We start from the raw sequence: 21,374 nt of genomic DNA on the forward strand, positions 1-21,374 counted from the left end.
GTAGTAGCACCTGGCGCGCGTAGGGTCCGCCGGGGCCTCCGGCTCACGGCGTCTCCTGGCGTCTGCTCTCAGGCGGTCCTGGTCCTGCTGGCAGCTCGCATTGATTCGAGCATTGCTTCGTACCATGCACTGTTTTGAATGCTTCTTATGGGACTCATGTAGTCTGTCACACAATTCCAGAGGGTCACTGCCTCGTTTCCTCGGAACAAGGTCATTGGCCTTTGTTTTGCTGATTAACTTGTGGTGTCTTTCCGGGGTAGTTTATAGCTGTTATAAATTGTATCTCCTGTGTCATTCACTAAGGACAAGAGCATTAGTTAAAAGCGGTAAACACGGGACGAGTGTCTGATGAAACAGGAGAACTCAAGCCTAGAGCAGAGGCTGGCGTGGGAAGGCGTTTAGTGCATGCTCACGTGGTGGCGGAATGGTGACGTTGTTCGTTCTTCCTTGGAAACAGTTCTACAGACAAAGGCGCAAGTAGTGACCCCGGAGAGGCTCCACGGCTAACTGTTGAGTGGGCAGCCCTTGGACCAGAGCCTCGTCCCGTGCACCGTCCACCCGCACCCCGTGTGCTCTTGGACTTCCTGTCTCCGCAGAGCCGGAGCTCAGGGAGCGGCGCGGCGCACGTGCCCGGGGACAGCCCTTCCTGCTGCTCCGATGGCCACGCTCGCCGCAAACGCACTCCGCCCACCGTCCCTGTGTTCTTGCTTTCACTCTTCGTTGTTACCCGGTGCCCACCCCTCTGACTCTGGGTGCCCCTTCTACCCAAAGAGCAGACGCGTGTGGACAACCGCGGGCTGCGAGGACGGGGCGGCGGGACAGTGGTCAGGGTCCAGGACAGGTCGCCCCGCTCGATGTGCTCCTCAGGCTGACGTTAACCTGAGCGGCGGCGGGCTGAGAGATGGAGGCGCAGTGCGGGCGTCTGCCTTACTGTGGGCCGTGCTCTGCCCTGGGCCTTTCGGGCCCTGACTCATTCATCCTTGCTGCCACCCTGAGTGTGTGTGCGCAGAGGGGACCTGAGGCACAGATGGGCTCAGCGACGTGCCCGAACTCTGGTAGAGGAGTCCGGGTAGTGTGGCTCTAGACCCACGGCCTTCACTGCCCCGCTGTTGTGAGACAAAGGGAACGTTGTTGCAGAGGCTTTCTCGTGGCTCAGTCCGCTGCTGGTGGGAAGTCGCCGGCCCTCGGTGCCCACATGCGTGCTGCTCACGGCAGGACACTGAGGACTCCGTGACCAGCGGGAGCTCCGAGAGAGGGGCGGTGGTTTTCAACCTCAGGATGGTGAAGTGAAGGGGCCACGCATCAGTTTTTCTCAAGATTGAAACCCACAGATGTACGTAGATACACCTTCCCTCTGAGGGGGAAGGGTGTTCTGAGCATCTGTACTGTTATTTTCCAAATACCACATTGCTTGCCATAATGCAAGACCACTTTCTTCGAGGCAAACGAGGGGGTCGTCCACTGCAGGAAACCGAAGGGAAAGTGGAGTTTTCTGTTTGGGTCTCCCTGAGACTTCGGACTCTCGTGACGAGGAAGGGCGTGTGGCCTTGAAGAGCATGCATCCCCGCAGCTGCAGGGGTGCCGGGGGGCTGTCCGCGGGCCGCGCTCGCGCCGGGGTCCCTTCCTGCTGCCTGCCGCGGGGCCCTGCTCCCCGCAGGCCTGGGCCACGTGGCTTGCGGAGACACCCGCGCTGTGCGGTGCTGCTTCCAGAAGGCAGGCTGTCGGCGGGCAGCGACGAGCCGGAGACCGCCGGCGGTCGGTAAGCTGTGACCGACTTGGAACCCCAAACTGCAATCCTGTTCACCCTGCATGAGATCACCAAGTGCCGCTTGCTGACCTCTTTGTGAGCAGCCTGGAGTATCTTTGACCTGTTTTTGGTACTCATCTCCTTTGATCCTTAGAAATTCTAGAAGATAACAGGTCTCTGACCAGTAAAGTAAGCGTACAGCTCTAGAGCCAGATTGTTTTCTCCTGGCGCGTGTTTTGATCTCGTAGGCGTGCCCGTGTCGCCCCGCGTGCTCAGCTCTTCTCACTGTTGCCTGCTGCGCTCTGCACGCTCGCTGAAGAGGTCGTGTGGTCGCCTGTGTCTGGCGTGGACCACCACCCTGGCCAGCACCTCGTTCCTCATTCACGCGGCTGGGCGAAATCCACGTGCAGGACCTTTGTGGTGAAGGCTCAGCCACCCTCGACTGAAGGCTGTAATGGATGTCCCGCATGTCCTAGGTGCTGGACTTCAGTCTCGTTTTTGGGGAAGTTGGGCTTTGAAGGGACGGCTGGTTATGTAGCCACCTGCCTACCCGTATTTTTCTAAAAGGTTTTTCGTTTTGTGAGCTCTCACAGGATTGGTCTGGGTTTTAGGCTAAGAGCTATGGGCCTCTTCTCAGTGAATGCCCCGCTCCCATTCTCCGTGCACCCAGTTTGCCGCCATGCTGTGTCCAGGGCCCTCAGAACTGCCACGGCTTCCCAGGGGCGCCCATGGGTGTTGGCCCACAGAGGAAGATTTGTCCCTTGCGTTCTGTCCAGCCCCAACCCCCTCCGCTCGCCTACACTGTTAGATGTGCAGAGGTCGTGACCGGGATCACGGGTGGTGGTGAGTGAGGGCTCCAGCCCCACGGCGGGAAAAGAGGGAAGGCAGGCCAGGCGAGCCGGGGGCTGCACAGTGAAGTGCGTCAGTCTGTCCCCCACAACGGCTGTACTCCGAAGGCCTGGTCGCTCCGGGGAGTGTTAGTAGTTCAGCGTTTGAGTTCGCAGTGGAGGACGCAAGGGGTTAGAGCGGGAGTCACGCAGCAGCACCACACCGTAATACCCAGAGGGAAGTTTGGGGCCAAGCATTGTATTCTTCTAGGGCAGGGACGCTCTGCCGTCCTGACGGCATGTGCCCCGGAAGCTCGTCTTCAGCTACAGGGGAGCTCCTGTCTTTCCACGCCTTGTCCATGTTTTGATTGGCCTCTAGCATGCCTCGCCCAGAGGCCCGGGTGCTAACACCACAATGCATTTTGGGAAGGGCTCATCCTGTTATTTTACCTACCTAACGTTCAATATGTAGTCTGATGGAATCTTCTGAGTACTGTTGATATTTTTAAATGTTTATCATGCTACTTTGTCATGAAAACATAGAGTTGCATCTTTGAAAATAGTCTGAAGTTTCGTTATTTGTATACATTCAGTTTTGCTGTAAACAACATTTTCATGATTTGCAGCAAGCATTTCTTTCTTGTTCCTGGTCAACTGTAAACTCTTGTTTTCATGTTGGGGCACAGGCCAGAATGCAGCCCTGGCTGGGGGTGCTGGTCTGTAGGTGACTAGAAATATTCTACTTTCCTATTCCTCTCAGTTTTGTGAAAATTTAGCAGAGTCATGGGTAGTAATAGCAATTTTAAAAAAGTTTTTTTACTTTTAAGGGAAAATAAACTATTTAATTTTTTTCAATGTTTATTTCTGAGAGAGAGAGTGTATGAGCCAGAGAGGGCCAGAAGGAAGGAGAAACACAGAATCTGAAGCAAGTGAGCCATCGGCAGAGTCCAACACAGGGCTCCAACTCAGGAACTGCAAGATCGATCATGACCTGAAGTCGGATTCTCAGCTGACTGAGCCACTCCGATGCCCCAATACACAATTTAAAATGTACCTGTCCATTTTTACTAAAATGATCATTTTATGTTAAAATATAATTTTCATTATATTTGCAAAGTAATTTATTCTCAAAACAAAAAACTTAGTAAATGTCAGAAAGAAAGAACAAAAATCAATACATTACAATCTCACTCTTTTAAAAAAAAAAAGTTTATTGTTTGAGAGCAGCAGGGAGTGAGAGAATCCCAAGCAGGCTCTGCACTGTGAGCACAGAGCCCAACTCAGGGCTTGACCCATGAGCTGGGAGATGGTGACCTGAGCTGAAAGCAAGAGCCGGCAGCTGGACCAGCTGCACCACCCAGGCGCCCCTATAGTTTCATCATTCTTAAATGACTACCCTTAATATTTTGGTATGACTCATTTAATTGTTTAAAAGTAAAATAACTTTAAACAAGAATTTTAATTATATTGGCCAAATCGTGATCAGATAGGAAATGAGGAGAAAATGAAAAGCATACCAAGTTTGAGGCAAGAAGACGACCAAACATAAGGAGGATGTGAAACTTTCTAAAACTTGAAGGAAATGCTGGGTATCCATTGTGGTGGTGGAGGTGGTTTTGTTTTAAGCACAAGAGGTCAAGTTACTATCCCAGGCACTGAGGAGGCAGGTGCGTGGACCGGAGGGTGTGTGTGGGTGTATGTGTTTGGTTTGCATGTTGGGGGGCTCTTGGTGTCCCATGCCAAACCCAGGTGCACATCCTCTCTCTCGGTAGAGCAAGAGTGGGTTTCAGGGTTGTGGCTCTTCTTTTGGACACTTTTAAAAATTGGCTCTTTTGGAGAAATGCATTAAAGAGAGATTAGGAGGTAAATTTGAAGTAGCTTGAATTGGTCCATTCAGGCCAGGAAGGGAGTTTTTCTAGTCTGGTGTGTGTCCCTGTTGATAATGTGAGACAGAAGGAGCAGGAAGGGGAGGATCCGTTGCTCTTCTTGGCCACCTCCGCAAGCGTGGCGCAGGTGAGCAACACCTCTCCCGGCAGCAGAACCTGGGGGACAGGACTGCACCCACCACCTACAAGCTCATAGGCCCTGGGCAGTAGATGCTGTCGGTGTGGCTCTCCAAATTTGATTGCACTTGCATGGAAATTTTAGATACCCTGTTCATTTCTATAAAACCCCTGCTATGGCAACTCTGTTCTCTTTTTGCCTTTTTGCAAAGAGGAGTTAAATAGATCATTAAATAGAACTATGCTACAGATAGATCCACAGAAGGCTGATGATTCGCCGCAGGTTAGTGTGCACGCTGACTTCTCTAACAAACGGGAATTGCTGGCAGTGCCAGAAGCTGTCAGAGACTAAAGGAACTGAGGCGCATCTCACCTGGCTCATCGCGGACTCCACGTTGCTGTTTTTAATCAGGCGAGCACATCCCACTTCTTGTGAGATGTCCGTTGAGTAGCTGTGAGCTGATTTGCATTTTGTTGACTGTTTACTAATTAGAGGAAGAAACTGTGTATCACTCAAATGGATTCTTACATACAACTTGTTTCCCTTCAGTTTAACTTGCAATCAGAAAACTTAACCAAAGTACTTTTCTTAAAGTGGTGAGCCGAGCTGTGGAGCCAGCGAAGGTCAGCGGGTAGACTGGTCTCGCCGCTGCTTCAGTGTAACTTAGAGCCATCGTCTGAAGAAAAACAACAACAAAAGCCATAATTTGTGCCTTTGACTTGAAATTTTGGAAGTCACTTGTTTCAACTAATGTTCTTTTTGGGAAGCATATGGCCAAGTGGTGGTATTCCCACTAAGCCTTGGGTGTTTTCAATTGATAACTCGTATGTTTTGTTTGTAATTCATGTCACAAATTTTTAAAAAGTCACTTTATGAAGGGTTTAATTTAGGTAGGAGTTTTCCATTAAATCACTCTCAACTGAGTAGAGGTTTTTTTAAATGTTTAATTATTTTTGAGAGGGAGGGAAAAAGGAAAGAGAGAATAAGGGTGCACAAGCAGAGGAACGGGGAGAGAGAAGGAGAGAATCCTAAGCAGGCTCCACAACTGTCAGCACAGAGCCCAGTATGGGGCTCAATCTCATGAACTGTAAGATCATGACCTGAACTGAGATCAAGAGTCAGATGCTTAACTGACTGGGCCACAAAGGTACCCCAAGTGGGGTTTGAAGTTGTATTTTACTTGCTGTGGACAATCCTATTAAATTCTTAAAAAGGAATGTAGGATCTGGTCCTAGAGCTGGTTATTAGATCAACCTCCCCACATCCTACAATAATAACTTGACACAATATTAACAATTATTTGAAATAACTAGAGAGCAACTCCCAAACCTTGGCTGAAAATGGAAGGGCTGCTTGAAAGAAGGGTGTAGCACCGTGTGAGATACCTATTTGTCTGGCTTTTTGCCTTGAAGACACTCCCCATTTGCACTGTCTGGGACTTCTAAAACCCAAGCTGAAAGCCATCGAGATGCTAGCTCAGTGTGTCAGAAGAAAGTGAGACTTAAAAAAAAATTTTTTTTAATGTTTTATTTTTCATGCAGAGAGATACAGAGCATGAGAGGAGGAGGGACAGAGAGCAGGAGACACAGAACCGGAAGCAGGCTCCAGGCTCTGAGCTAACTGTCAGCACAGAGCCTGACGCGGGGCTCGGAACCCACGAACGTGAGATCTGACCTAAACCAAAGTTGGAGGCTTAACCGACTGAGCCACCCAGGCGCCCCAAATTTGAGACTTTCATAACAGCTGGAGATGAAGGGAAAGTTTTGGGAAAGAAAGAGCCACAAAGCAGGGAGCCCGCAAATCTGAGTGTAAACTCCATTCAGATTTTTGGCAAACCCTGGACTGTGTGCCTGTGGGGGCTTGAATTCCATTCGGCATGGGTGGTAGGACCATAGTCTAGAACTTAAGTCTAGCTAACTTAACTGACTGCTAGAACAAAAATCAGTACTTAGCAAAGAACCTGATCTTCATGAAATGTCATCCACGGGTCCCATTGTTCTACCAAAAACTTCTGGACATGTGGGGAAATAGGAAAGCATGACCACAGTCAAGAGAAAACAGTTAATAAAGCCAACTGAAGACAGGGATGTTAAAACAGTTAAAGTTGTTTAAGGAGTTAAAGGAAAATATGTTTAAAATGAAGGAACAGTTGGGAACCGAGCATAGTCATGGAAACTATTAAAGGAACCAAATAGGAAATTTTCTGAAAATGTACATAAAAAATGAGAACTTTGAGTGGATAGGCATAACACAGGATTGCACAGAGTAGGATGCTCAGGAAACCTGAAGGTAGGTCAGAACAAGTGATTGGTCTGAGTAACAGAAAACAGATCAAAAGCACTGAAGAAAGTCCTGGTGAACTGGGAGCCAGTAGACCATGTGACACAAATGTAGGTGGAGTCCCTGGAGGAGAGGAGACGGGAGGAGGGGCAGACCAAATACCTGCAGAAATAACAGTAAGACTCTCCCCAGATTTGTTGTAAACTTCAGATTCAAGAAGAACGGTGAACCCCAAGCAGATTGAAGACCAGGAAAAACATTCCTGCGTATATTGTGGTCAAGCCAAAGAAAACTGAAGATAAAGAGAGAATCTTGAATTCAGAAAAGAACAGATTATAGGAAAGGAAACAACGATGTATTGTAGAGCTGATGTGTCTTTATGGATAGCGTCATTAAAATGATGAGTTAAAACAGTGTCACAAAATCCTATGACAAGAAAACATACTTTAATGAAGGCAAAATACTTCCAGCTCTGGCCTGGTCACGCTGGGCTCACCGGTGCCCATGCCGAGGTCTGGAGCACTCTCTCTCCCCTGTTGTTGCTGTTATATTTTGGAAGAGGAATCTGCCCCTGAAATTTAGGAACTGACCCTGGTAAGATTGGCAGCACTCTTCCTTAGGGCTTTCTCCAGTCCTCGCCTGACTTGTGGCCCTTGAAATCCAGTCTTTCTGGCTTAGGGTGTCAGAGGAGATGGGTGGGGCCGGCAGAGGATTGATAGTTAGCACCTGAGGTAGGCCTCAGCCTCAAGGGGAAAAAAACTCCAGATGGAATTCATATAAAAGAATGAAGATACCAATTTTTTGTTAATTTCATTAAAAGTAACTGCTTTTCAAAAACTTTCTAGTTTGATGTAGTCCCACGTATTTGTCTTTTGTTGCCTTTGCCTGAAGAGACAGATCCAAAAAATGTTGCTGTGACCAGGATCAGAGAGCTTCCTGCCTGTTTTCTTTTAGGATTTTTATGGTTTTAGGTCTTACTTTCAAGTCTTCCATCCATTCTGAGTTGATTTTTGTGTATGTTGTGAGAAAGTGGTACAGTTTCATTCATTCTCTTGCCTGTGGCTGTCCAGTTTTCCAAACACTATCTGTTGAAGAGTCTGTCCTTTATTGTCGCATATTCTTGCCTCTATTGTTGTGGATTAATTGCTCATATATGTGTGGGTTTATTTCTGGGCTCTTTATCCCATTGATCTATGTATCTGTTTTCATGCTAATAACATACCACTTTGATTACTACAGCTTTGTGTTGTAGCTTGAAATCAAAGACCATGAAATCTCCAGTTTTTTTCTCTTTTTCATGATTGCTTTGAGTATTCATGGTCTTTTATGGTTCCAAACAAATTTTAGGATTCTTTGTCTAGTTCTGTGAAAAATGCCATGTAAAGCAAAAATTATAGTACTGTGTAGTGGCAGTTATAAATGCAGTTGTGAAACATATGGTAACAGTAGCGCAAAAGATGGAGAGAAGTGGAGTTCTCTTGCAAGGTGTGTTTGTGTGTGTGTGTGTGTGTATTTTATTTCACAGACTGGCACAATATTAACTCTAAGTAGACTGTGCTAGGCATCATATAATAATTTTTTTACCAGCCATTAAAAACAGTATGTAAAGTTATGGATAACAGTACAATGGGGAACTAAGATGAAATACTTAAGAAAAAAACTTGATTAAGCCAGAGGTAAAAGGAAAATGGGAAAAGAAGAATGAAAACCTAATGAAACAAATAGAAAACAAATACCAAAAATAAGACTTAAGTGTAATTGTTAAGTATCAACGGACAAAAGGCAGCAGTTATGAAAGTGAATTTGAGAAAGTAAAAACTAAACTATTGTGTATAAAATGTTTTCTTTAAAGAGAAGGAAACATTGTAATTAAGAAGTTTGTGAAATACAAAATATTAAAATTGGCGGGAAGGGACTAAAGCAATGTATAGAGGGAAATACACAACTTGAAGTGCCTGTATCAAAAAAGAAAGGTCAAAATTAGTGATCCAAGTTCCCACCTTTTAAGGAGCTTAGAAATTAAAAAGAAAAGCCAAAATAAGCAAAGTGAAAAAATAATAAGAGTAGAAAGCAATGAAACAGAAAAGAAAGAGATTGTTTCTAGTAAAATCAAGGAAGAAAAAATATATATAACTAGTATTGCAAATGAATAAATGTGCATTACAATCTCTGTAGATATTAAAAGAAAGATGACAGATACGTATACATACACACACATATAACCTTTTTATATTTATGTATATATGTTTACACACAACCTTTATTTGTTGAAGTACGTTCTCCCTAATCCCACATTGTTGAGGGTTTGTATTGTGAATGGATATTGTACTTTATCAAATGATTTCTCTGTATCTGTTGAAATTACCATATGGTTTTATCCTTATTGATGGGATATATCACACTGATTTTGCAAATATTGAACTACCCTTGCAACCTGCAAATGATTTTTTAAATGTATTTGAGTTTGCTAGTGTTTTGTTGAGGATTTTTGCATCTGTGTCCATCAGAGATACTGGTCTACAGTTTCCTTTTCCTGTAGTGTATACTGGTTTGGTATTGGGGTAATGCTGGCTTCATAGAATGGGTTTGGAAGCTTTCCTTCTGCATTTTTGGGAATAGTTTGAGAAGAATAAGTATGAACTTTAAATGTTTGTTAGAATTCACCTTTGAAGCCATCTGGTCCTGGACTTTTGTTTATTGGGAGATTTTTGATTACTGATCAATTTTATTGCTACTAATTTGTCTGTTCAAGTTTTTTTAGTTCTTCCTGATTCAGTTTTGGGAGACTGTTTCTCAGAACTTACCCATTCTAGGTTGTTCGATTTGTTGATGTATAAAAATTTTTTATAATTCCTTGTGTTTCTGTGGTGTTGGTATTTCTTCTCTTTCATTACTGATTTTATTTTTTAGTCCTCTGTCTTTTTGTTAATTCCAGCTACGGATTCATCAATTTTTTGATCCTTTCAAAGAACCAGCCCCTCATTTCATCGATCTGTTCTATTGTTGATTTAGTCTCTGTTTCATTTATTTCTTCTCCAATATTTATTATTTCCTTCCTTGTACTGGCTTTTAGGCTTTTTTCTTCTTTTTCTAGCTTTCTTAGGTATAATGTTAGATTGTTTGAGATATTTTTCACTTCTTTACATAAGCCTGTATTAAAATCTTCCCTCTTAGAACAGCTTTTGCCTCATTCCAAAGAATTTGGAATATTGTGTTTTCATTTTCATTTTTCTCTATGTATTCTTTGATTTTTCCTTTTGATTTCTTGGATGACCTGTTCACTGTTGAGTAGCATGTTTTTTTAACATCAGTTTTTTTTGTTTTCTTTCCAGATTTTGTCTTGTTGATTTCTAGTTTCATACCACTTTGGTCAGAAAAGATGTGTGATATGACTTCAGTCTTTTTGAATTTCTTGAGACTTGTTTTGTGGCCTCATATGTGCTCTATTCTGTAGAGTGTTCCATGTGCCCTTGAAAAGAATGTGTATTCTGTTCTTTTTGGATGGAATGTTCTGGATATAGCTGTTCCATTATATTCTACACAGCTACTGTTTCCTTATTGATTTTCTGTTTGGATGATCTATCCATTGAGGTGAGCTTGGTGTTAAAGCCCTGTGCTGTCCCTGTATTACTGTCATTTTTTTCATTTGTGTTTGTTAATAGCCGCTTTATGTATTTGATACTCCCATGTTGGTATATTGATATTCACAGTTGTCACATCTTTTTGTGAGTTGTTGTCTTGATTATGTAGTGCCCTTTGTCACTGTCATAGCCTGCCTTAACCTCTCTCTTGTCTAAATATTGCTACCTCAGCTTTCTTTTCACTTCCATTTGCATGATAAATGTTCTTCCAGCCTGCACCGTCAGTCTGTATGTGTCTATAGGTCTGAAGTGAATCTCTTATAGACAGCATATAGCTGGGTCTTGTTTTCTTACCCATTCCATCACCCACTGTTTTGATTGAAGCATTTAGTCCATTTACATTCAAATAAATTATTGTTAGGTGTGTACTCATTCATATTTTGTTACTTGCTTTATGGTTGTTTTTGTAGTTCTTCTCTGTTCCTTTTTCTTGCCCTCTCCTGTCCTATTGTTTGATAGTTTCCTCTAGTGATATGCTTGGATTCCTTGCTCTTTATTTTTTTATTTTTTTTAATGTTTTATTTATTTTTGATACAGAAGAGACAGAGCATGAGAGGGGGGAGGGTCAGAGAGAGAAGGAGACACAGAATCTGAAACAGGCTCCAGGCTCTGAGCTAGCTGTCAGCACAGAGCCTGACGCGGGGCTCGAACCCACGAACGTGAGATCTGACCTGAGCCGAAGTCAGAGGCTTAACCGACTGAGCCACCCAGGTGCCCCTCCTTGCTCTTTATTTTTTGCATATATATTACTAGCTTTTTTATTTGTGGCTACCATTAGGTTTCTATCTAGTATCTTGTGCATATAGCAGTCTATATTAACTTAATGGTTAAGTTTGAACCCTTTCTAAAAGCACTAAATGTTTACTGCCTCCTCCCAAGTTTTATGTATATGGTGTCCTACTTGACATTCTTCTGTGGCTCCATTGACTAATATTTATAGCTATAATTGATTTTACTGTTTTATGCTTTTACTTCCATACTGGTTTTATAAGTAATTAATCTACTACTTTTATTATGTGTGTATATACCTAGGAGATTTTTTTCTTTCCTAATTTTCTTACTCCTGGTTATGATCTTTACCTTCCACTCAGAGAAGTCCTTTTCGTATTTCTTGAAAGGCTAGTTTCATGGTGATGCACTTCTTTGCCTTTTATTTGTCTGGGAAACTTTTTATCTCTCCTTTTATTCTGAATGATAGCCTTGCTGGGTAGAGTATTGTTGGTTGCAAGGTTTTTTTGTTTTTTTGTTTTTTTTCCCATTTAGCACATTGAATATATCCTGCTGCTCCCTTCTGGCCTGCAAAGTTTGTGCTTAAAAATCAGCTGATAGCCTCAAGAGGTTTCCCTAGTATGTAACTGTTTTCTCATGTTGCTTTAAAAATTCTCTATAACCATTTTTTTTGTCATTTTGTCACGTTTTATCACTGTGTCTTGATATGAATTCTTCAGGTTGATTTCGTTGGGGACTTTCTGTGCCTCCTGGATCTGGATTTCTGTTTCCTTCCCCAGATGTAGGAAGTTTTCAACTATTATTTATTTCATCAAGTAAATATTCAGCCCCCTTATCTCTCTCTTCTCCTTCTGGGATCCCTGTATTGTGAATGTTATTATGCTTGATGGTGTCACTGAGTTCCCTGAATCTCTTCTCATTTCTTACTGTTCTTTTGTTATTACTATGTCCTCCAGGTAACCAATCCATTCTGCTCCCTCTAGTCTGTGATTTATTCCCACATGTACTTTTAATATGATATTAAGTTGTTATCTCTGATTGGCTCTCTTTTATATTTTCTATCTCTTTGTTGAGGGTCTCACTGAATCTTTCACTCCTTTCTCAAGTCCAGTGTCTTTATGACCATTTGAATTCTTTATCAGGTATGTTGCTTATCTCTGTTTCATTGAGCTCTTTTGCCGGTGAATTTCTCATATTTTTTCATTTGGGGCATATTCCTCTGTCTCACTTTGACTCACACTCTCTGTCTGTTTTTGTTTGTTAGGAAAGTCCGCCGTGACTCCTAATGTGGAAAGTAGGGGGCCTTCCAAAGAGTTACTATGCTGCCCTGCTCAGTGTCCTGTACAGTGTCCCCTGTTGACCAGAGCCTGGTACTTCAGGGGTGTCTCTTGTGTGTATTGCATGTGCCATGCTGTTGTGGTAGAGCCACATTTGCCTTCCAGTTGCCCACACTGGCTCTCTTTGCCTATTGTGGGCAGGGTTTGGTCCCTGTGTGGTCAGAGGCCAGTCTTGGCTGCCTTGGGTTAGACCAGCTGCCTCCTCTTAGCCTGTGTGCTGGGCTTCAGTCACAGCTTACTGCAAGGTGCTCTCCTTGTGCTGGCCCCTGAGGGGCTTTTTTTGGAGGTGAGGCCTGCAATCTACCCCCACTCTACTGTTGGGGTTGCAGTGACTCTGAACTCCAGGGCTTTCTTTTTTTGCTGCCTCCCCCTGCCCCCGTGAACTTTTTGTTGATGGGTGGGGCTGGCAGTCAGACCTGAAGTCTGGCCCCAGCCCACTGCTGGGGCTATGATTGGATTGGTATGTGTGGTGATCCTCCCCTCTCCTCAGGGCAAGAGTCACTTTGGTGTCGTGCTGGTCATCGTGGGGTTGCTTGCAGAATGAGAGGAGGCAGATGCCGCTTTGCATGGACTCCTGTTCATGGGCAGGTTGGACAGCGTGGGTCCAAGGGTGGTGGCACCTTGGGTGTTAGCTAGATGTGCTGGTCTGGCTGCAGAATGGGAACCCAAGCCACGCGGAGGGCCACCTGCAGAGTGGGGCAGGTTGGGTGGAGTGAGGGTGAAGGAAAAGGCAGGAGTCAGGTGCACTGTTACAAAGCTCGGTGGCTGCTGTGGGTGCCGCTTCCTGGAGGTATCCGTGCATGCAGGCTGGGGGCGGGGGGCGGGGAGAGAAACGGTGCCCGCCAGTTACTTTATTCCTAGAGAAGTCTCCTGAAGACCCTGCCCAGACTGTGCAGGGTCTGAAATTAGTAAGTAAATATCCTTCTGTGTACCTCAGGAGTTTCTCATACTGCTGTTTTCTACTGCGTCTCAGCAAAGCTGTGTGTTTTGCTGTCTCTTCAAAGGCAGAGACTGAGTTTCTTGTTGGCCTCAGGCTCTCCCAGAGATAAGCCAGCTGATTTTAGAGTACCCTGAGTTAAGTCCTACTGATTGTACAAACTCAAAGTTATGCCCCACTGGTTTTCAAAGCCAAATGTCGTGGGGCCTCATCTTCCCAGGGCAGGGTCCCCCGTGTCTGCGGGGGCTGGGATGGGGTCTTTCCCTCTCTTCTCCACACTCATGGTCTCTCTCCTGCTTCTGGTTAGTCTCACGGGTTACTTTGGTTTTGGAAGGGTCTCTGCCCTTCCTTCTGATTTCACTTTGGTTTCCTGTCTACCATTAACTGTGGAGAGCCTGTTCTGTCAGTTGTAGGGTTTTTTTCTGGGTTAGTTGCAATGATGTGCCTGATACTTAGATGTGTTCATGGAACAAGGACAAGTTGAGAGCACCCTCCTGTACCCCTGCCTTCCTTGGAAGTCTGAGCAGTCCCAGTTCTGGGTGTTTATCTGAAAGAAGTGAAAGCAGGGATTCAACCAAGTATTTACACACAAGTGTTTATAGCAGCATAGTCACAACAGCCAAGAGGTAGTCACAACCTCGGTATTTAATGATGGGTGAAACAGTAAAGAATATATGTTATATCCATACAATAGAACATTATTCAGCCTTAAAAAGGAGGGAAATTCTGACAAATGCCACAACATAGATAGACCTTGAGAACATTATGCTAAGAGAAAGAGGCCGAGCACAGGAGACAGATTCTGCACGATTGTGCTCACATGCGGTCCCTAGGCTAGTCGGACTCAGAGAAATGGAAAGCAGAATGGTGGCCTGAAGCTGAGGGGGAGGGAGGTGGGGGTGTGGACTTTCCGTCTTGCAGGCGGGGAGCTTTGGGAATCTGTTGCACAACCATGTATATGTGGTTGACAGTGTCGTACTGACTGCTTGGAAATTGTTGGAAGGGTGAAATTTGTGTGTTTTTAGCCACATAGCATAAATAACCATCAACTAGAGAAATGCAGATTATGATATATTCATATGTTGTAACAGTTCTCATCAGCAAAAATCTGCGAAGCGCTGATCCACGCAACTGCACGAATGAGTCTCTCAAGCAGATACCGCTCTAGCACAGTCTATACGGTTATAAAAAAAAAGGTGTGATTCTATTTGTGTGCAGGCGAGAACCGAGGAAAGCTAGTCAGAATATTGAATGGTACCTGTTTATTCAGGGTGGGTGTTGACTGGCAAGACACGTGTAGGAACTTGGGGTTGACGGCTGTGTCCTGTGTCTTGATGGGTTAGTGGTTCTAGCGATACATTTCCATGCATTGAAATTTGTCAAAGTCAAGGTCTGAACATTTCACTGCATGTGTATTTTATGTTTTCTTCCTCATACCTGTAAGTGAGTGCTGACCTCTGCTTAATAGATTTTTGTTTTCATAGTGTCTTTTCACACTTTCTGTAAGGAGAGACAGGCTGCCGTTGGTCTGTGGGAGTGGCTAGGTGGCTTCCTCGAAATGCTGATCCCTTAGAGTTTTCATAGGAACAGCTAGCGTGTGGTGTGGTTGGTGGTGAAGGCGGGGCGCCAGAGGTGCTACCACCTGGGTTCACACCTAGCAATGCCACTAGCACTTTAAGAACTGGGAGAGCGTCATCCCTCTGCTTCCTCATTTGCAGGCTATCCAGAGTTCCTCCTTGGTGGGATTGTGTGGAAGGCCGCGTGCGGCCCTATGGGGTCTGACTGCTCACTGCCATCTTACTGGTTCCCCGCTTTCATTTGTTCTTCCTTGGCCTTCTTCATGGCAGCCAGACGGGTCCCTCCTCCGCTCCCCCTCCGGAGTCAGATCATGTCATCTCTTCTTTAAAATCCCCAGTTCTCCCCTGTTGCCTTGTCTCTAAAGCCCAGGTCCCGGCGCGTCCCTCCGCGTGGCTGTGTTCTCCCTGCTGGCACCTGCTCCGTCATCTTCCATCCCTGGGGGCTGGGTTTCTCGCTGTCCTGGAGAGTCTCATCTTGACGGAATGGCTGTTTATTCTTTCTACGCACATTTCACATTGACGGAACTCTTCCCTGACCTCATTGTTAAGTAGGCAGTATATTTATCCCGTTTTAATTTCTGCCCTATATGATTGTCTTTTGTGTGTCCCTTACCCAGTAGAAAGTCAGCTGGTTCTCCACTGTACTCCCAGCCTTGAAGATGCTTAAAAAGTAGGCATTCAGTAAATTCTGTGGGGTGAATACAGTTGGCTTTAATACACTCAAAAGACCAAGCCCAGTGGCTGGCCCTGAGTGCTTGGTAAGGGTTAGCGAGAATCATTGCCACAGCCTGTGAGGAGTACGTGCCTCCTTCAACAGAGCATCAGAGTGTATTATGAGGCTTGGCAAGTGTGTTTCTTCAGAAAGAAATACAGAAAGATCTAGGCCCACTCACCTAAGAAAAGTCCCACAGCACTCTGCAGCCAGTATGTGATTATTTCTGTAGATTCTAGGGTAATAAAATGAATAATTAAAAGCGTGAATGAATTTGAATGTCATTTAACTGCAGCTTTCAAAGCAGCAGGTTTACCCTTCTTTTCCTTCCTTCCCCACACATCTGTTTGTCACAGCTTCTGTGGAATAAACTATTTCACAGGACCAGACAGAAAGGGGCGAAAAAAAAGCCTGGGGCCTTTGGGATGTCGCTGAACGATGGGGTGATTGAGCTCTCTTTTTGTTTTAGACGTCCACACAGAAGCTGTGCAGGCGGCGCTGGCTAAACACAAAGAAAGGAAGATGGCAGTGCCTATGCCTTCCAAACGCAGGTCCTTGGTTGTGCAGACCTCGATGGACGCCTACACACCTCCAGGTGAGCAGCGGGCCACTGTCTGCTTCCCGAAGTGACAGGCGAGCCTTGGGGTTAATTTGTCGCTAGCCTAAGCGGTCTCGGTCTTTGTAGCTTTCAAAGGAATGGTGCTGTTATTCAGATTTTGTGAACCAGAAGTCCAGAAGTGGTATAGACACTCTTTGTTAAACTTGGAGGGAAAATTTATGTTAGTAGGTATGTGTCTATACAAATAGTATGTTAACCTTTTCGTTGAGACTCACAAATGATGCAGACTTTTAAAGTCTAATGAAATTTTACTTAATTCTTCCTGTAGCAAAAGAGAAGAATTTATGTCTCTATAGTTATAACTGATTTTGGACTTCTCTGGTTGAATAAGTATGTATATATTCTCAAAGTCTTAAAACATGAATGTGTGGTAAGGTTGTATGAAGAAAGCAAATGAATTGAAAAATTTATCCTGTTACCTCAGTTTGGATGCCTCATGCTTTTTCTGTAAAGTGCAGGTAGTATTTTGGTCTCTGGATAATGTGGTGTCTGTCATGGCTGCTTATTCTGCTGTGGTGTGAAAACAGGCAGTGTGTCAGTGAGTGGCTGTGGCTGTTTGCCAATAAAACTTTATTTACAAAGGCAGGCAGAGGGCCAGTTTGATCCACAGGCCTGCTGACCCTGATCTTAAATGGTTGAAGGTAATAGCCCATTCATTTTTACACTTTTATTTAATCTTGAACTTTATATAACTATGTAAGTTCTTTATTTTATCTAAATACTTAGTCTGTGTTTATGATCTTCAAAACTAAAGTAAAGAGCAAAGTTAAATTATCCAGGTATCTATGAGAAAACATGACGTATTGAGCCTGAATTACTTGGGTGTTTTTCTGCGAGTTGGGTTCCAGCATTATTCACGTCCTTGTTGCCATTCTGCCTTTCTGCAGACATGCTACCGTGCACACTGAGAACAGATGAGCGAATACAGTGCTCTCGAGACTGTGTTGAAGTTGAGTCCTGAGTGTTTGCAAGCAGTGAGAGTGATAGAAACCCACACTTCAACTCCAAGACGTGCACAACATAGGGGTTTGGCATTTATGCCCATTACTCAGTGCTCCCTGTGATAAGCGTGGTCCCCGTGTCACCATATGAAGTTAGGACAGTGTTGGTCACTGTCTTCCCCATGCTGCACCTTCCATTCCCAGGACTAAATCTGTTTCATAACTGGAAGTTTGTAACTTCTTTTTTTTTTAATGTTTATTTTTGAGAGAGAGAGAGAGACAGAATATGAGCAGAGAAAGGGCAGAGAGAATGGGAGACATGGAATCTGAGACAGGTTCCAGGCTCTGAGCTGTCAGCACAGACCCCAACAAGGGGCTCAAACTCATGAACTATGAGATCCTGACCTGAGCTAAAATTGTACACTTAACCAACTGAGCCACCCAGGCGCCCCTGGAAGTTTGTAACTTCGAAACCTCTTTACCTGTTCTGCCTTTGCCCCAACCCACCTCCCCTCTGGGCTGCCAGTTCTCTGTGTTTGAGTCTGTTTCTGGTTTTTGTTTGTTCATGTGTTTTGTTTTTTAGATTCCGTATATAAGTGAGATCTTTTGTCTTTCTCTGACATTCCGCTCAGTATAATGCCTTTTAGGTACATCCGGGTTGTTGCAAATGGCAAGATTTCATTCTTTTTTGTGACCAATATTCCATTGTACGTATAGCACATCTTCTTCACCAGTTGATGGACACATAAGTTGCTTCTGTATCTTGCCCATTGTAAATAATGCAACAAAAGACATAGGGTTACATGTATCTTTTTGAATTAGTATTTTCATTTTCTTCTGATAAATACTTAGAAGCAAAATTGCTGGATGGTATGATAGTTCTTTTTTTTTTTGAGGAACCTCCATACTGTTTTCCACAGTGGTTGCACCAGTTTGCATTCCCCCCAGCAGTGAAAGAGGTTTCTTCTTTCTCCACATCCTCGCCAACACTTGTGATTAATGGTCTTTCTGATACTAGTTAATGTAACAGATGTGATATGATACCTGATTTTGCATTTCCCTGATGATGAGTGATGATAAGCATCTTTTCATATGTTGGCCATTTGCATGTTTTCTTTGGAAAATGTTTTTTGAGGTCCTCTGCCGGTTTTTACTCAGATAGTTTGGATTTTCTTTTTTTTTTTTTTTTTTGGTCTTGCGTTGTATGAGTTCTTTATATATTTATTTTGGATATTAACCTCTTATCAAATATGCAATTTACAAATATCTTCTCCCATTCAGTAGGTTGCTTTCTTATTTGTTGATGGTTTCACTGTGCAAAGGTTTTTAGTTGGATAGTCTTAATTACTTATTTCTGTTTTTGTTTCCCTTGTGTGAGGAGACGTGTCCAAAAAGTATTGATAAGACCTGTGTACAAAAGTACTGGCTACTTTTTAAAGGAGTTTTATGGTTTTAGGTGTCACATTTAGGTCTGTAATCCATATTGAGTTCATTTTTGCGTGGGGTGTAAGAAAGTGGTCTAGCTTCATTCTTTTACCTTTGGCTCCCTCTGTGTCATTCCTCTTTGTCTTTCCCCTGCTTGCACTCTGTGCCTGTCTGTCTCTCTCTCTCTCTCTCAAAAATAAATAAGACATTAAAAAAAAAAGACTGTCTTTTCTCCATTGCATATTCTTGCCTACTTTATCATAGACTAGTTGACCATATAAACAGGGGTTCATTCTGGACTCTTATGTTCTGCTAGTGTGGTGAAAAGTTTCATTTTGTATGTGTTTTTGTAACAAACAGAATGGATTTAGAAACCCACTTAAGGATAACAAACCCACTTAAAAATATTTTAACTGAATGTTTGGAACTAGACAGCATTCAGAGAGATGGACGTTTTTCTGAGCTACTTTTTTAAAATGAGAAATGTTGAGTTTAAAATGCAAGAAACAATATTATGTATGTGCCTTTTCACATGTTGACTCCATTGTCAGAAATGTTATTTTGTTGTACATGATGAAAGACAAAACTTTAGAAAATCAAACATTTTACATGTATCTTTACAAAATATAAAAGAACATTATTGGAAGTATAATTTTGGTGAAATATTTGCATTTAATTATTTGACTAGCCCTTTCTTGTACATTACGTAATACTTCTTTTTAATGTTTTTTTTTTAATTTATTTATTTTTGAGAGACAGAGAGATAGTGCAAGCAGGGGAAGGTCAGAGAGAGAGGGAGATACAGATTCTGAAGCGGGCTCCAGGCTCTGAGCTAGCTGTCAGCACAGAGCCCGACGCAGGGCTCGAACCCACAAACCGTGAGATCATGACCTTGAGCCGAAGCCTGATGCTCAACCGACTGAGCCCCCCAGGCGCCCTGTAATACGCTTTATAAGCTGTCATTCAAGGGTCCTGGTGTTGCTATCACTTGGGATAGTTTCATAAAATCCACTGCGGGCTCCATCATCATAAAACCTGTTTTTATTTACAACCTGTTTTGTGCAGAGCAGCTGTCTACATTTTTATAACCATACTTGCTTGAACAAAACCTTGAGGCTGAGCCTTATTTTCTCTCATTCTTTTTCCCTTGGTTGCTGATAGCATTTGTTAAAACTTATGTCCTCTGCTCTCCAGAGCGTATTCCTGGAGTATGTATTTCCTGTATGAAGTGACTGGTCACTGGCCAGTATCGTAGTTAGGATTGTTTCACTGCCAGTCTCTTACAGGTGAGGCTTTCCTTTAGTTGTCACATATAAAAACCTAATAAGAATTTGCCAGCACTTCTGTTTCTAATCATAAAGAAATAACTGGTACTGGACTAACCTGTGCACTGTAAGTAACTATAAAACTGCTCCAGATGAATGAGACCACTGTTTGTAGGCCACGGACATCCAGCAGTGAGAGGCTAACCTGAGAATACCAAAACCTGTGAGGTGAGCCCCACGGTTTGCAGTTTTCTGCCTGCAGGAATTTTCAGACCATGGCCGGGTGGTTGAGATCCGAACGAGGCTAGCAGTTCTGCTAAGCTGAGGAGGCAGAGATCGGAGTTCAGGCAGATGAAAGGACTGGAGCTTTCCACAGACGCACACGAGCGAAGAATCAGTCCAAGTCTGCTCAGCGCAAAACTGCGCGCTGAAGCGGGCATCACAAGGTGTTAGAGGAGGATCAGAGAATCCAGAGTCTCCTCCACGTACCATCCACGACGTGTACTGTTCAGTAAACAGTCACTAGGTAGGAAAAGATACAGGAAATGTAACCTGTGGCCACAGAAGAAGGAGTCAAAATGAACAGAAGCTGGCCTCTGTGTGCTCTTGGTAACCACTGATCATGTGCGACTGGTGTCAGTTGTATTTGCTTTAAGTATGAAATTCATGCCAGATTTTGAAGAGTTAATATGAAAAATATCACTGGAAGGTATTTAATTTTCATATTTATTATTTACTAAAACAACAATATTTTGAATATTTTGTATTAAATAATACATTTTAAAAATTGTATCTATTCATGTATTTTTTAATGTGGCTATTAGAAGATTTATAACGATGTTATAAGACTCATTTCTGTTGGAGAGCTCTCGTGTAGATGTTTGATATAGTGGAAGATGGAGTTTTAAAACTGTGATTATAAATATTCAGGACATCAAGTTAAAATATGGTAAAGTAATAAAGGAAGATGTTATCTCAATATGTGATAATTAATGGAGACTCTAGGAACTGGAAAGTTCTCACGGAAGTGAGACCTCGCTGGATCGGCCCGACGTCAGCTTGGAGAAGGAAGAAGAAGGTGTCCGTAAGCTTGGAGAGACCTGAGGAGAAACTAGCCAGACTACGGCTCGGGGAGACATAATCAAAGTCTACAGAAGAACCTCAAGTATTACGGTACAATGTTACCCACTTTTATTTGGAACCCAAGAAGGAAAAGAGAGGAGAAGGCAGAAAATCTCTTTGAAGAAACAAGAGTTGAGAACTCCTCAGACTAATATAAAATGCCACCTTATAGATCCCAGAAGTTGAGTGAACCCAAAGCAGGATAAGTTAA

The 21,374-nt window shown here is 43.6% G+C and overlaps 1 protein-coding gene across 1 annotated transcript in view; it reads left to right on the forward strand.

Moving 5' to 3' along the window:
- The window catches only part of DIP2C (disco interacting protein 2 homolog C), a 188,237-nt gene that overhangs the window by 23,618 nt on the left and 143,245 nt on the right, over nt 1-21,374 (forward strand). The window contains exon 5 of the mRNA XM_029955601.1: nt 16,261-16,386. Coding sequence (XP_029811461.1) covers nt 16,261-16,386 — 126 coding nt within the window. The remainder of the gene's footprint in view (nt 1-16,260; nt 16,387-21,374) is intronic.

This window comes from Suricata suricatta, chromosome 10 (genome assembly GCF_006229205.1).
Source record: "Suricata suricatta isolate VVHF042 chromosome 10, meerkat_22Aug2017_6uvM2_HiC, whole genome shotgun sequence".
In the NCBI taxonomy this organism is placed as follows: domain Eukaryota; kingdom Metazoa; phylum Chordata; class Mammalia; order Carnivora; family Herpestidae; genus Suricata; species Suricata suricatta.